The sequence below is a fragment of the Patagioenas fasciata genome, chromosome 11 (genome assembly GCF_037038585.1).
Source record: "Patagioenas fasciata isolate bPatFas1 chromosome 11, bPatFas1.hap1, whole genome shotgun sequence".
In the NCBI taxonomy this organism is placed as follows: Eukaryota; Metazoa; Chordata; class Aves; order Columbiformes; family Columbidae; genus Patagioenas; species Patagioenas fasciata.
This window is the reverse complement of record NC_092530.1, coordinates 17,789,585-17,804,652: the sequence shown is the minus strand read 5'-3', so window position 1 is coordinate 17,804,652 and position 15,068 is coordinate 17,789,585. Positions and strand designations below refer to the sequence as shown.

Here is a 15,068-nt window from a genome sequence, read left to right as displayed (position 1 = left end):
TGGACCCAGTCCTAAAGGCAACCTCCTACCCATCAAGGGTACACACTGTGGATGAGCAGCTTGGGATGCAAGTGCTATCAGCACAATTAACAATGCCTGGAGAGTACAGAGGGGAAGCAGGACCCATCTGTCCTACCAGCCCAATGGGGAGCCCAGAAGGGAGGGAGACCTTCAAAAGCTACTTGGACGCAAGGTTAAATCTGCAGGACGTGCAACTGCCATCTTTCATAGGAAGGATTTTCAGGCAACCAATTAAGAGGTTGTAGAGTGACCTTGTCCATGTACCACCCTGTGGTTGGTACCCCAAAGACCTGGACTTGCTGGTTCATTCCCCATGAAAGGCATTGTGGCACCAAAGCCTAGGTTTCTGTTGCCCTGGAGCTATTTACCTCCCCCAGCATCATCATTCTGCTGTCCATATCGTTAGTCCTCAGGACCTCAGTGCAGCCCACGAGCACATGTACTCAAAGTAGGGATGGCTCATGTCTACATTTACTGACAACAATGATTCATTTCTTACTCTAAATCCAGTCCTGCTGCACAGCTACTTTCAGCTGCACCTCCTCTTCCTGCTTTGTTTTATACTGTCTTCATCTTTAACTCTGCCAACCAGGCAGAGAGTATATTGGAGAGTATATTACTAATTGATTATTACTTTCAACAACCCCTCTCCTTGGCAGTGTCGCTGGTTCGGTATGCACTGATGAAGCTGTGCTTTGAAAAATCAAAATCACTTTCTCCAGAGACTTGCGTTACGAAACAACTGTTTACTAAAAGAAAGTAGTGATGGCAGCTGATAAAAAAACTTGCTACGCTGAGAAATAACAGCAGGAGGCATGTTTTCAAAAGAGCTTATCCCTTATGTTTCGTGTCTACAGCAAGATTCCCACCAGAGCTCCTCTGGATGAGAAGCTGTTTGAAGAACTGGGTATTTTTCCTAGACACTATGTGATCACTGAGCTTGTCAGAAAATATGGCCTTGGAACGGGTGCAGAGCCAGCCTGGAAAGGCTGAGAACTTGGGTACATGCAGATATGGTGGGAATAGAGGATGCATTAGTGCACTGACCAAGTTTGATTAGCTAAGTCAGTCCCATCTCTTAAAAGAAACCCCAACCCAACCCAACCCCAAAGCCATCCCTGTGCATCCTGTTCCAGCTCCATTACCTGAAGGTAGAGACGGTGCTGCTGAACCTGTTGCTGTGGCCACTGATGGAGATGAACCGGTGTGTTTGCCTGGTGGGATGTGAAGCTGGTGTGTGGGATCATCAGAGATGGGGAGAAAACAGGCGATGGGGCTGGAGGTCGGACGGTGCTACATGTAATCGGTTGCATCTGTATTGGGGAAGGCAAGATCTGCTGCTCTGCAACGAATCTGCCACGAGGAGGAAAATAAGGTGTGAGAACCCAAACCCAGACCCACCCCTGGAGCAGGCCACTTGGCAAAAGTAAAAAACCAGTTTAAAAATATTTTTAAAAACCATTTTAGTTGTCATAAAGCTATTTGTAATTTAAAAATATTCTCATTACTTCTTCTCCTAACCAGCTGAGCTTTTGTCTCTTTTAAGACTGAGACTGTGTTTATGTCACTGTTTTTCGAGGCAATTTTCAGTGCCATAAAGTGCCCAGCTAAAACAGCATGTGAAAACCAGGGCCAGCAAAGGCTCTCCCGGCACTGGTCTATGTGGACTGGCCACTGCCGCTGCCAGTGGGGATCACGGCCTGGATAGACTGACCCAACAGCATCCTGCGGTGGAGGGAAAACGTGAGAGAAGGGAGAGCTTCTACCTCCTGACTGTCAGTCTCTAGAAACAAACCGCTGAAAATCCTTCCTGAAAGCATGCAAGACATCACCCTGAAATTTGCTAAATCTTTCATGTAAGAAATAAGTTTTATAGATGGTAAGACATGTTCTGTTTATCTTGCTTCCCTACACAACACTTTCAAATGGCTGGATCCTGTAGGCAGTGTCTGCAGATACCTCCCTGAAAGGTGCCTGAATAGTTTGGGGCAGTTGTGTATGTTTTATACAATGTTTACAGCACTGTATAGAAGAAAAATGGCTTTGCCATAGCACTTCTCCTGGCTGGAGAAAAGATACCTTGAAGTTTCAGAAGAAGCAGACAGAGGCTTGGGAAAGGCTGTCCCTGACAGCTTTTACTGTTCGCTCCCTCTGACAGCAGAGATATCCAAAGGTTACTGAGCTACATGGACAGCTTACAGAAATATGGAGAGAAAAGGATTTCAGGCCCCTGAGGGTACAGTGTGGTGTGCCCAGCACCCAGTCTGCACAGGCACCAGGCTCACCAGTAACCCCGATCTCTGCAGGAGGGAACGTCCCTACATCCCTGCTGTGCCACCCAGAGACCATCCTGCCCCGAGCCCAGCTGTGCCTGCCCTCCCCACCACCCGGCTGCTGACATTTCCGTCACCGCCATCAGGATGGTCCCAGCAGGGCTGCGTTCCTACCTGAGGCTCCTGTCCTGGCTGTAGTCAGACTGCGGTTGCCTTTCGCTGCCCTCAGTCGGCATCTGCGCAGCCACCGTAATGGGACGCGCTTGTGAGAACACCACGGGGTTGTTGTAGAGGGGCACCGAAATGCTCGTCTGCCCCGGCAGACACATTTGCTGGGCTTGGTTTCCTCTCATGAGGTGCTGCTGCTGTACCTGAAATGAAGACATAGATAACCACGTAAGCTTTTGAAGTTCCTGAATAGGAGGCTAAAATAACTGCTTCCAGCATGCAGATGAGAAAAGGAGAAGGAACAGTAGGATATTCTCCCTGAAGACAGCTGTAGGAACAGTCTATCCATCCAGGACAACCAACCTGGTTATATTTCTTGCCCCTGCAAGGTGAGTGCTGGGATCCCCAGCGGCAGGAGTAGATGGTCTCTTGAGAAATCAGAGGAAAAGGGTAAGGGCGCAAGGCTTAAGGGAGAAGAGACCAGCTTAAAAGGGGAGAAGGAGTGTAAATATGAAGTCCCTAAGCAAAATGTCTCATCCTTCCTTTAAAGCAGTAGTTTTCCTCTTTTTTTTTTTTGCTTTTGGACATGTCAATTCTTTCCCAAGGAGCTGTGACCATCTATATTGTGGACTTAGGTGTAATGATGACAAACTTGTTTTTCAAAGCTGCCTTTGAAGACTTCTTAGGCAGAAGAAAATTGATCTTTTAAAATTATGCCTGCTTCCCCATGTTATGAAGTCACAACTCTCACTGGCTATGAACAAGCATCATGTTGCAATTGCAAACAGAAGCAAATGAGAACTCTGATCTCCCACTCAGTTCCTCTCAGGTCACCAGGGCAGCTCCAGCTGTCTCCAGGGTTTAGTGCTTTTAGGCCACCTGACGTTTAGTGTTACAGTTGAACAACATCATTCACAACTGACTCTCAACACAAATTTCAGAATGCCAGCTACTGGGTAAAACCAGCACAAGGTGATGCACAGGACCACAGGGACGGGGACACAGCAGACAAGAAAGCGGCCGATGAAGACAAGGAAGGAGCAGTGACCTGGGTGGCCGTGCTGCAGGGGTCCCTGAGGAATTGGCACGGTGACGGCAGGCGGGTGCTGCAGAAGTGCTTCGTCCCCATCAGGCCTTGCTGTTGGGACTTCTTGGCTGTGGTCTGCCTGGGCGTCCCTGGCGGCCGCCGGGGGCTGGGGTGCTGCACGTTGTTAAAGACGACTGGGATCGGCTGCTGCATCAGCATCTTTAAATCAAAGAGACATGTGAGTTGTTGCAATGCATACGGTGGTTGTAGTGACTGGGAGACGCCACCTCTGACTCTCAGGCTGTCTCTATCAACATATATAACATATATAACACTGCAGCAACAATGTCTCTAAATCCCAGGGCAAAGTGAACCACAAATAATAGAAAATCAAATGTTAGTTTGCGTCCACATATTTATTCAGAGCCATGACCGTTCCAACTCCATTACACCTGTTGCATTTTGCAGGAAAGGCACTGGTGATTCAGCAGCACTAACCAGCTACCAAACCAATGAGTTTTGTGTGCAGGAGAACTTCAGATTAGCTTGGGATTGTTTTTTTTCTAAATCACAAAAATTACTGATTCAGTACTTCAGCAGATACTGACGCCACTTATCTCTCAGGAAACACTACTCCCACATCTGAGACCAAATTCCCAGTTTATCCGGAGTTCATTTCTAAATGTTTTTGTCACTGACGGTTTTGTTAGCGATCTGTGTGCTGAAAGGAAAAGCAAATGGTTTGTGGGTCTGGGAAGCCTGGAGGCGGTGGGTACCTGCAGGTTGGAGTCCTGCACTAGCTGGAGCTGCTCCTTGATGACGTGGAGTTCTTCTTGCTGCGTCTTGATGTCAGCTTGCAGTATGCGTGTCCTCTCCTCCAGCTGCTCCTTCAGCTGGTGCATCATTCCCAGTTGGGTCGGGAAAGGGTACAGTGGCTGTGGAGAACAGAGAACAAGATCGCGGGGTAGGACCTGTTCTGCTACTCACATTCATAGTGATCCTGGCTTCAGAAGAATGACTGCTTTGCAGCTTTTGCCATAGAAAGTATGATGCTGGCAAAAAACCCGTGGCAATTGCATATCTAACCAAGGAACCACTGCACTTCCAGAGCAGCAGCACAACAGGCTCATACTCAGTGCCTCACTCCAGATCTTGGTCTGTTAAACTTCTGCACAGTCTGTGCACAAGACTCCCCTGTCCTTTCAGTGTGACACCCTGCTGATTTCAGACCACATGCGTTTTATGGCAGACACTGCATGCAAACCCTTGCCACACCTCCAGTTGTGCTGCTAATTGTATTTGCCAGATGCCAGGGCCAAGTTAGTTTGTAATCCCACTTTGGAATTAATTTTTCATACCCACATTGGCAGTCTTCAATCCCTGTATTATAGTCTGGATGTTTACCACACTGACCTCAAAACTCTGTGAGGACAGGCCTCATATTTATGGTTTATGATGCCCACATTTTGTTTGTTTGTTTGTTGTTTGTTTGCTTTGTTTTCCCTAGCCTAACTCAAAGTTTCCATGGCATCCCCTTCCTCTACCAGGGCAATAAAATTCTTCAGCATCCTATCAGTCTCCAGCTAGTTGCTAGCAATTCAGTGATGAGCCTTCAGCAGCCCCCAATGGTTTTGACAAGCGTAAACCTCCTCCTAAGTTATTTCCTTGGGTGTCTTACCTGCTCTTGTCTCCTCAACGAAACAGGTGGTTGCAATAATTTAGTTGCAGGTAAATCTCAGTAACAGCAATGGCATTAAAACCTTGCCCCACACAGTGACAGCCAGCAAGGAGGTAGGAGCAGTGAACTGAAGCCACCGAGTCTGCCCTCCTGACTGGGAATACCAGTGTGTTAAACAAAAATAAACCACGTACCATCACAGCGTGCTGAGAGGGGACTGCCGGCTGAGCCACGGGATGCTGGGGAAGGTGTTCACCAGGGGCTTGAGGAGTTGCTATGGCCTAGAAATGAAAACTTCGCTTTACTGTAGGTCCATAGCACCTCTAGTGCAGACTTGGTGCATTACTAGCTCATATTGGTGACGAACAAGTGCAGGGAATTAGATAACTCCACCTGGACACCTGAGGATGAGCCTGAAGGGAGAATTTAAGCTCTTGCACGCCCCCTGCTAATTGCAAATCCTCGATGTCAGCATCCATTTTTGGATAAAGGCCATTTCACATGTACAAGTTCCAAGAACAGGGGGCTCATGATGTGAGAAGGGGTTTGGCCTGGAGAAGCAAACTGAATCCCGAAAGAAGGCAGCAGAGGAGCCTACAGCAGCTCTCCACCGGCTCTGCCGGCCAGCAGCCTTCCCCACAGCCGTGGGAAGTCCCATCCCCAGCACACTCGGAGGAGGGAGATCCAGCTTGTTTCTTTATAGCATCTGAAAGGCTTTTGCTTGCCAGGACCACTGACCTGGGCACTTGCAGCCGATGCCAGCCGCAGGGCTGCCTTCTCCGCCTGTCCCCCCGGCACTGACGGCCGTGTGGGAGTGCTGGCGTCCGTGTGTCGCATGGACGATGTGGCTGGAAAAGAGACAGTTTGCTGTGATACAGACCCGTGCCTTGGTCCCATGACTAAGCCTGAACTCCATGTATGCAGATGAGCAGCGACCCTAATGCTGCCAAACCAGGTGCCCAGACTAACACTCTGTGGTCCCGCTGGCTCTTCCCTTGCCTCGCAGGGTTCCTTTCTGATGCTAATGCCCCGGTTCAGCTGTTCCTCCATGGGTGTCTCCAGACAAGCTTTCCCACTTTCTCCCTAGCACATGTTTCAAGAAAAGCCCCCTGAGTTGGCTCCTACCCAGGACCTTGCACGGGCACTGTGGTCACCTCGCTGCTGACCCCAGGGTGGGGGTGACATTCCTGGGAGCTGGGATGAAGCTTGCCAGCAAGGCAGGCAGCCTTCTGCACTCCTTCAGCAGGGGTTTATCATCATGAGGGACCACACTACAAAAGTTTCGTCAGTTAGGTTTGGGACTCAACCAAATTGCTGCAGCTCAGTAAGTCACCTCCTGTCCCCTGAGCCACAACAAACAACCACAACCCTTAAACATGGGAAAGCTGCTCTTACCTTGGCCGTGAGCTAAGAGGGAGGAGGCGGCACAAGGCTACAGCTCTGCTGCCGCACCACAACTTGTTACGGTACAGTACATCAGTCCTGGTGCTGAGCACCCCCCTCCCACCCTGACTCAGTCACTCCCAGCCAAACCCCAGTATTTTGGAGGCAGCTGTGCCCTCCAGCCCACTCCTCGCTCCCGTGCCAGGCTCCCCTGGCCATGCTGGCACCTACACGCAGAGTCGGAGAGGGCGGTGTGCGAGGAGTGCCGGGAGCTGTGGGATGACAGCGACAGTCCCTCCCGGCTGGCGTCCTGGCTGCTGCCGCACTGCCCCACGTCCAGGTAGCTGCTGTGGCTCTGCAGGGAGGGAAGCACAAGCATCGGGACTGTCAGCAGGAGAGGACAGTGCTGGAGGGGACCTTCATCTCCCTGACGGCTTGTCTGCAAAGATGCCACGTGGCAGACGGTTTATGGTAAGCAGCCCATAACTGTTGGGTAGTAGGAGAGTGTTTCACCTGTAGGACACGGGTGACTATGATGGCTGTGCCACCACCCTCCCTGTGCCTCCTAGGGTGCTCCCCAGCTTCACACTCCCCTCCAGAAGATCAAGTAATGGGAGTGATTGCTCTGGCTCTCCTCCAACTGCCTTACATCAACAGATGCAGCTTAAGGTCTGCAGAAAAATAGCTATCATGTGGAAAGGGCAAGAAGACATACAAGTGTGCTGTGGTGACAGAGAAGCAGCTGGTTGCAAGACGGTCCTCGCTCAAGCACAATATGTCTCTGAGATAGCTTCCCCTACACATCCCATAAACACTTCTATAAGATAATGTCTGAAGAACAATGCGGCTAATGGAATGATAACAATCCTCTTGAAATTACTTTGATTACCGGTCTTATTTGTAAACTACTGAGAGGAAGAAATGACCTTGTTGATTGGGCAAGTACGTTGGGATGCCAGACTGATTCAAGCCATGGAAATTATTGCTCTTGTCACAATCCTACACTTGATGCGATCCTGCCCAATAGTGAAAACAGAGCTGAAAATCTAGAATGTTTTCACTTCCAATCTTCATCTGAGCATCAGTAATGAGCTGGCATTAAAAAAACAGGTACCACGTGGTACAGCCCTGCGCTTTACTAATGGTGACAGGTTCAGCAATCTTGGCTCCAGCTCTAATTATTGTGGTTCTGAGCTGAGATGTTTTAACCTGTTGTTTGAGTAACAGTCTCAGAAAGATAACAAAGAGCAGAACAGCAGCAACGCAACTGCTGAATTTGCAGTTATATGCCTGAACTGAGATGGGCAGTTTAGAGCCACGCAGTGGAAGACTTCTCAGGGCCTGCCTGAGTCACAACCCAACTGAAGGCTTGGAAGGAGAGGAGAGTGAAGGAGAAGACAAAACAGATATTTTCCTAAGACTGGTAAGCGATTACTCAGTTTGGTTTAAACACCTACTCATTCAACTGTGAAGGGCCACGGTACCTTTAGAGAAGAGGATGCCAGTTCAATCGATGACTCTTCAAGGCCAAGATCTCGCCTTCTTTCAGCTCGAACTTCTGCATAACTAAAAAGAAAAAAAATAAAATCCAGTTTTTCAGCCTGGATGTTGTTTACTGCATAGTTACACATCACTATGGAGTTTTCATGTTGAGTAGTAAGTTTTGCACAGCACACACACTCTCACATCAAAGTTGCTTCGAGGAACGTAATCATCCAGCCTTGAAATACACAAATAACTGAATATCCACAGATTAGACACAACAGGGCAGTGTCCCAGTCCCACTGCACCCAGGACTGCAGAAGCTACATGATTAATTGCACTAATCATTTCAAGCACAAATGTAGACACTCCTTTGAAAATTTTGGCTCTGAATGCCTTCAAGCAAAACTAATTTAAAAGCAAAGCGCACTTGGCTACTGGAGACAAAATGGGTGTCTTTGCCCTCAGTACAATTTTGCTAATAAAGGAGATTCCTACTTTCCATAATCAGGCAGAAAAATGATCCTACACCTTCTGTGCATGTAAAATGCCACAGCAAATGAACATTCATTTTCTAACCTGCTGATGGTCAAGAATCAATTTTTTGCATGTGGTATGGTAGCAGAGTGAGAGCGAAGGCAGCGCCTTGGCAAGAAGCAGGTCAGGTCTCTCTGAGGGTGCACACGGTGCCGTGCAGCTGCCACAGCAGCATTAACACCCTCACGCTGGTGGAAGCTCTGATGGCTGAGCAGCTGCAATGCGAGGTGCAGGAATCCCCGGGAACGTGGGTCTAAAAGTGTATATTTGCTTTCCTTACTATTTTTTCTCTTAAAATAATAAAATATTTACAGGAAGCAATGCCACATGATTCACCATTGGGATAAATTGGAGAGGATGTTTTAAAGACGTGGGCACTAAAAGATGCCAGAATTTAGGGTGCTGAAATATTAATGAGTAATAAGCTTTGTGGGAGGCAAAAGAAGTTGCCAAACTGAACTCACTTATATCATTGTAGACAATGAATTTTCCTGAAATCGCATTCTAACTTGTGTGTTTCAATAACATATTCTAAACCTTAACAACATGAGACAGAATTGGATTTCAAAATCTATTTAGGACTATATCACTAGGTTTCAGAAGCTCTGGAAGCAGAAAGAGCAAAGAAGTTCATGTACAATAAATTCAGAGCTTAAAGTGAAGCCGAGCTCCCTGAAGGACAGCAGAAGCAACACAACTCAGAAACAATCCCTCTGTCTAACATTTGCTTATAATAACACTTGACATGTACTGTGTATCAGCACTCACAGCTCTAATCACTTACACCTGTTTTGTGGTGTAGGGTGTTTTCAGTCTGTGTCTCAGAACATCCCAGTTTACTGGTGTTTGTTCTTCCAGATGTTTGACAAGAAAAAAACAGAGGACCAGAAAAAAAATTCACTAATTGCTTCCTGACAGTAAAGAAAGATGCAGGGAGCAATACATTTACTTGAGTTAACAGAGCAAACCAGAATGTCCCTATTTTTCAAGTCCTTTGGTAAATACATTTTCAGTCTTAACACAGTCTGTTTTGAGGTGACAGTGGTAATCAGCAGATTCCCCCCAGAGGTGTGGATCACAGAGCATCCCAGCCACGCTGCCTTCCAGCTCGGGTTTGCACGGAGCACAAGCAGCTTCCCACTAGGTGGGGATCCTGGGCTGAATTTGAGCTGAGGAACAGGGCCAGCAGGACAGCGGGGAACTGCAGGTCATAAATATTTAAAGCTCTGATCAAAAGGTTTTGTAGGAAATGTATGATCCCATTCACACCCGTAAATCCATCTGATTCCTAATAGCTTTAATTCTTCCTAGGGCCATGGCATGGCTAGGAATAAAAGGGGAATGTAACACACTGATAGACTCGGCCAATGGTGGCTTCCAGGATTTTGGCTTGGTTGCCAAAAAAAAAAAAAAAAGAAGAGAGTAATGAAAATACATTATGCTTTTCCCTATGCTCCCTGTCATAATAGCGTTATACAATTACATACAATCTTAGCTTGTCAATACGCACAGCAAATATTTGGCTAACACAACACAGGACTAGAAAAAATAATGGATGAGCACATAGGACACACATTGTGAAGTGCTTGGTGCTTGCTCCTACCTAACTACCAGGTGCGTGCAAACGATGAACTCGGGTTTGGAATTCCACTGGTGGTAGGTGATGTAGTAGTGTGTCTGCAGCCATATCCACTGCTGGCCTTTGGTCAGGAACCGATAGTAACAGGACTTTCCTTTTCCAAACTGCATCACTGTCAAACCAACAAGAAAGCAATTTAGAGCAAACAGAAATTTCACGGTACAAAGGCAATCAGAAAAAACACTCAGCCCCATGCCCTCCTTGCAGTCTGCTACTGCACTAAAATGGGTCTCGTGGCTTTATAAACATGACAGATGATACACAACCATGCGCTGAGCTCTTATTTGGGTTCTTTTCTGCCACAGATTTTCAAGACTGCACTTTGCTATTTTGAGATTGTTCTTATAACTAATAATTGGCATAACTAATAATTTGCATAACTACATAACTAGCTGTATTTTTATTTGTGGGCTCCTCTGAAATAAGCATAAATAATATTAACTAAAAAAAGTATTGGCCTTTCACAGGTACATGAAAACAAATTTCAAAGATCGGGGACTTGAAGTCAGGATCCTAATGGCACAAAACAATAACATAGTGGAGTTTTAGCAGTTTAACTGAGAGTTTTCTTTTGAAAGATGACCCAAATACAACAGACCTGGTACATATTATCAGGGTATGTCCAGAAAAATTTCAAGTGGTGTTACTGGAAAATAAAGAGAGGAACTACATTAAATAACTACATTAATTGTTCCCAGACTGCTGGGAGTACAAAATGAAACATGCTCGCTTAAAATAGCCGTACTTAACGCAAAGTAAAATATTCACATGGTCTAAGCAAACCCATACAATTTCACGGTAGGGAAGATGCCTGCCAAGAGTGGTCAACCTGATGAATGGGAACTTATCAAGTCACACTAACCCAAGTATTTTTATTCTCCTGCACACCTGTATGCTAAATACCAGGACTAACTTCTTCAGTGATCCCATTAACAGTGATGGGCTTTAGAAGAAGCACTTAGCGAAGGTCTTCTGACTAACAGGCCATGCTGGGGGTCACTCAGCTACTAGTGTTGGCAGAGATTTCCTAAAGCAACTTCTGTAAGTCACTTTTGCAGCACCTTTGTCAACCTGCACAGTAAGATTAAAGCACCATTTCCTTCAAGTGTGTTGTGCAAATGCTCTCTTAATATATGAGTAGATCCACAGTTAGTAGAGATGTAGGACATAAATCACTAAATAGATTCTCTGCTGAGTGATCTGACACCACTCTCAGTATAGTTAGCGTTTCCCTCAAACTGCATGCACATATTACCAAAAGGACATCATCTGGTTAAGTAGCTCACTTCTCTCTGAGTCATCTTTTAAACAATCAGCACTAAAAAGTACTATATTCCAGAGAAACTCAAATATTCCTTTAATATTCCCATCTACATGCTTGCTACACTTGACATGGCTTGTGTGTAGCCCCTTTCACAGCTTCCTTTGTGTGCTCAGCCAGGCAGCCCATGTCCCTGCCGCCTGTTTGGCACCAGCGTTTTGCCTTGACAGAAAAACTGGCAGAGAAGTGGAGTGGGGAAACTTGACATTCAGTGAAGAAGCCATTTTCTCCATTCTCTACTAGGTCCTTGAGCATCCCATCAATGTAGGTGGCAGAGGGTAAGTGGTAGAGATGGGGGTGGTTTGTATGTCAGAGATGTTTGTATGTCAAGCTGTTTCAGTGTATCCAGCTCCATTGTGCTGGGGGGCTGTGGAGCTTCTTGGTGTCCCTGCATCACACTGCTCTGCATCTCAGAGCAATTACAGCATCCCACTTTCTCTGTTCTCTGGGGTGTTCCTTTTGAGAAAACACTTTCCTTACAAATGGACAGAGCAGAGAGGCAAACAGACAGAGAGTTTGTCCAACAGGAAACCTATACATAATATTTATTGGCAAAATATCTGATTACCTAGATGCATTTTACAAAATGGGTAGCTACTTATCATCAGAGTACTTGGCAATGCAAACCAGCTGGAGGACAGACCTAATTCTGGCTCAATATCTCAGTCCAAAGTCCATGTAATAAAATGGAAAAATACAGTCTCAGGGATAAAGCATTTCACACGCTCATCTGGTAGGAAAAGCATACTGATTACCAGCAGACCATGTCTGCTGCCACCTTTTGCCCTTCCTCAGATCATCGCCAGCCTTCAGCAGGACATGGTGCTTCAGCAGCCGGCTGCACTGCTGCAGTGCTTGGGCTAAGTACTCCTTCTTGCCTGGCTCCTCCTGGGCTCTTGCAGGTCACAGTATTCCACCTTGCATGAAGATGAACTTCGTGGATATTCCCTGATGTTCACACATCAGCCCAAACTGGACTTTTCTGTTTTACTTTCAGGCTGACCAAAAATGTGCCACCTTCACCCGCAGGTAATCCATATTCAGTACTTTTGTATTTAAAAAAGGGTCTGAATCTCCATAAGCATTTTGCTAACAGTGAGCTTCACAACATCTAACGGCACAGGCAGGTGATCCAAGTGCTGCTTTTGGAAGGCATTTTGGTGAGCTGAGCCTCCTGGCTGACTCCAGAGCCCTGGGGACCAGCAAGAATTCATGATCTGTGACAATCAACAAAACTACCAGGGTTTGGGGCTGCCCTAACAAGCTGAGGGCAGAGGGTGTAAAGTTCTGACTTCCCATCTATTAATCTTATTTCAGTCTCCTCAGACAACCTGTGCTCAAACACGGTATCTGTCAGTTTGGGAAACCTGCACAAACAGTTCCTGATCTGAGTGAATTCTGCAAGGATTCAGCCTCCCAGGTAAGTGTCAGCTATGACAGCCTGTCATGGGAAAAAGAGAATTCCCTTGTGCTCCTGACAAAGATGCCTTTTGTGACGACAGTAAAAGGTTTTGCATGAGTGACAAGATCAAAGACAGGCATGCTGCAGAGGGAGAGGAACTTACAGTGTTCATGGCACCTAGCAAGAAGCTCCAGGTCATCTGCGTGATAGTAATCATACCCTGACGTTCCCAGGACCTCAAAGGGTAAATATCCTATAATAGGCGGAGCCCTGGAAGGGAAGCAAAGGGCAGGGAGTGAGCACAAAATCTGACACTTTGACATCCTGGCAGACACGCTGTGACACTAATAACCAAAACCATCTTCTGTGTTCACTTGGCAGGGAAATCAGAAGTGAGTTTTCATATACACAATGATGTATTTTCATATACAAGCAGAAAAACAAAAAACAAAACACCAGTGAGGCAGCGAGGGAGAGGTAAAAATCAAGAAAATGAAAAGGTGTATGTTTACTGTTTCATAGCCTATTCATTATGTGGGTGTAGAGAAAGGCATGTACGTACACAAGTGACTCAATTCTTTAAGCACGCTTGTGAGACACACAGCTTGAGAAACACTACGGCTGTTCGTGTGCATAATAACTTGGAGCTTGAGTAAAATTATCTAGTAGGTTGAATGTAAATGTCATCTGGGTAGTAACTGCAGAAGGAAAAGTGGGGAAGCTGCAATATGTGTCAGGACCAGCTTGGACAAATGAAAAAGTAGTTGTTCCTATGGAAAAATTCGGGAAATTTTCACCTGGAAAAATGCGTCTGTGCTGGTAGTTAAGATAAGAATAGGCATGGGGCTGATTTTAAAGACTGTTATTTCAATGGCAGGTAGATAAGGAATCGAGGAAACATTTAGATGGGCACATTGCAATGACTTACCTGACTGTTCTGCTGCCAATGCTACATTTTCCATTTTCTAGGCAAAATATGAGATTTTTTTTTTAAGCAGGTGTCCTAGCAATACTGAGCTTGCCTTCACCAGAGCCTGCTAGCTTATGATTATGAAACTACACTGAAATGTGAGGAGAAAACCACTATTTTTGCTACTACTGCCTAGATCACATGCCATCTTCTGTCCCCTAGTGCTCAAGTACACTCCTGCTTGCACCAATTCAATCATCACATGTCCTTGGTGAGGCAGGATTTGTGCTAATTTGGTTTCATCTGTTTGTTTTGGCTGCTGGATGTGCTGACAGCATGAGGCTCACCTGCCAAGTTCTGCCTGTTCCTCAGGAATAAGGTGGTGATGTGTAAGCGAAATGGTTAACAGTTCAAAACCAGGGCAGTCTGAAGGTGTCACTGCCTATCAAACATGTCTTTCCCGCTGCCTTTCTCTTGGTTTGTCAAGAGACTCTCTTAAGGAAGGCTGAATGCCATAAAGTGGCCAAGAATATGAGCAAAAAATGATTTAAGTGTAAGTACATTTGGGTTTGGATGGATTGATCCTGAGTTTTCTGGATATTAATGTGGGAAGTTCTCCTGTCCTGGCTGAGCAACCCAGTTCCACATTTGTACTCTTGAGAGGCATAGAAGGCACAAATTATTCAAGTAAAGAGAGCCCAGACAGGTCTAGGTCTATAAGCTCTCTGTTCCCCACAGCTATGGGTAGTCTGGCACCAAGTTGGAAAGAGGGGAAAAGGGAAGTAGAGCCAGGGATCCGATCAACAGCAGCCCCAGGAGGATCGAGGTCTCAGCAGGAGCTCCCAAGCCCCAGCACAAGGCGTTGGATGGAAGAGCTGGTCCTCCACACTCTCTGATGGCAAATCTCTTGAAACACAGTGGTCTCCATCACAACACAGCTTTATTTATTCAAATATCATTTCACAGAGCACTGTGTTCCTTTTCCTCATGTGACCCAGATTTCTGTTAATGCTGATAATACATGTATTTATTAAAGTGTCCTTCCTTGCTGTCTCTTTGGCAGAACATGCCAGTGTCTCTCCTATCTTTAATGACATGCTTATATTCAAGACAACAAAGTCTTTCAGATGCACATCAGATAAACATTTAAGCTGATCAGGAAAGCATTATGCTTTCCAGACTTTTGCCAGAATCCTTTAAATGAGAAAGCAACCACAAAATGCTCCT

At 46.2% G+C, this 15,068-nt stretch overlaps 1 protein-coding gene across 4 annotated transcripts in view; it reads right to left on the bottom strand.

The window, feature by feature from the left end:
• The window catches only part of PASD1 (PAS domain containing repressor 1), a 54,175-nt gene that overhangs the window by 3,907 nt on the left and 35,200 nt on the right, over nt 1–15,068 (bottom strand). For 3 of the 4 annotated variants that reach the window (XM_065846539.2, XM_071813486.1, XM_071813488.1), the window contains 10 exons: nt 13,095–13,201; nt 10,173–10,320; nt 8,035–8,116; nt 6,782–6,905; nt 5,906–6,015; nt 5,362–5,448; nt 4,266–4,424; nt 3,511–3,708; nt 2,469–2,665; nt 1,167–1,374 (listed from right to left, as the gene is read on the bottom strand). In XM_065846539.2, the coding sequence (XP_065702611.1) occupies nt 1,167–1,374; nt 2,469–2,665; nt 3,511–3,708; nt 4,266–4,424; nt 5,362–5,448; nt 5,906–6,015; nt 6,782–6,905; nt 8,035–8,116; nt 10,173–10,320; nt 13,095–13,201 (1,420 nt within the window). The remainder of the gene's footprint in view (nt 1–1,166; nt 1,375–2,468; nt 2,666–3,510; nt 3,709–4,265; nt 4,425–5,361; nt 5,449–5,905; nt 6,016–6,781; nt 6,906–8,034; nt 8,117–10,172; nt 10,321–13,094; nt 13,202–15,068) is intronic. The other variant, XM_071813487.1, reaches the window with a different exon arrangement.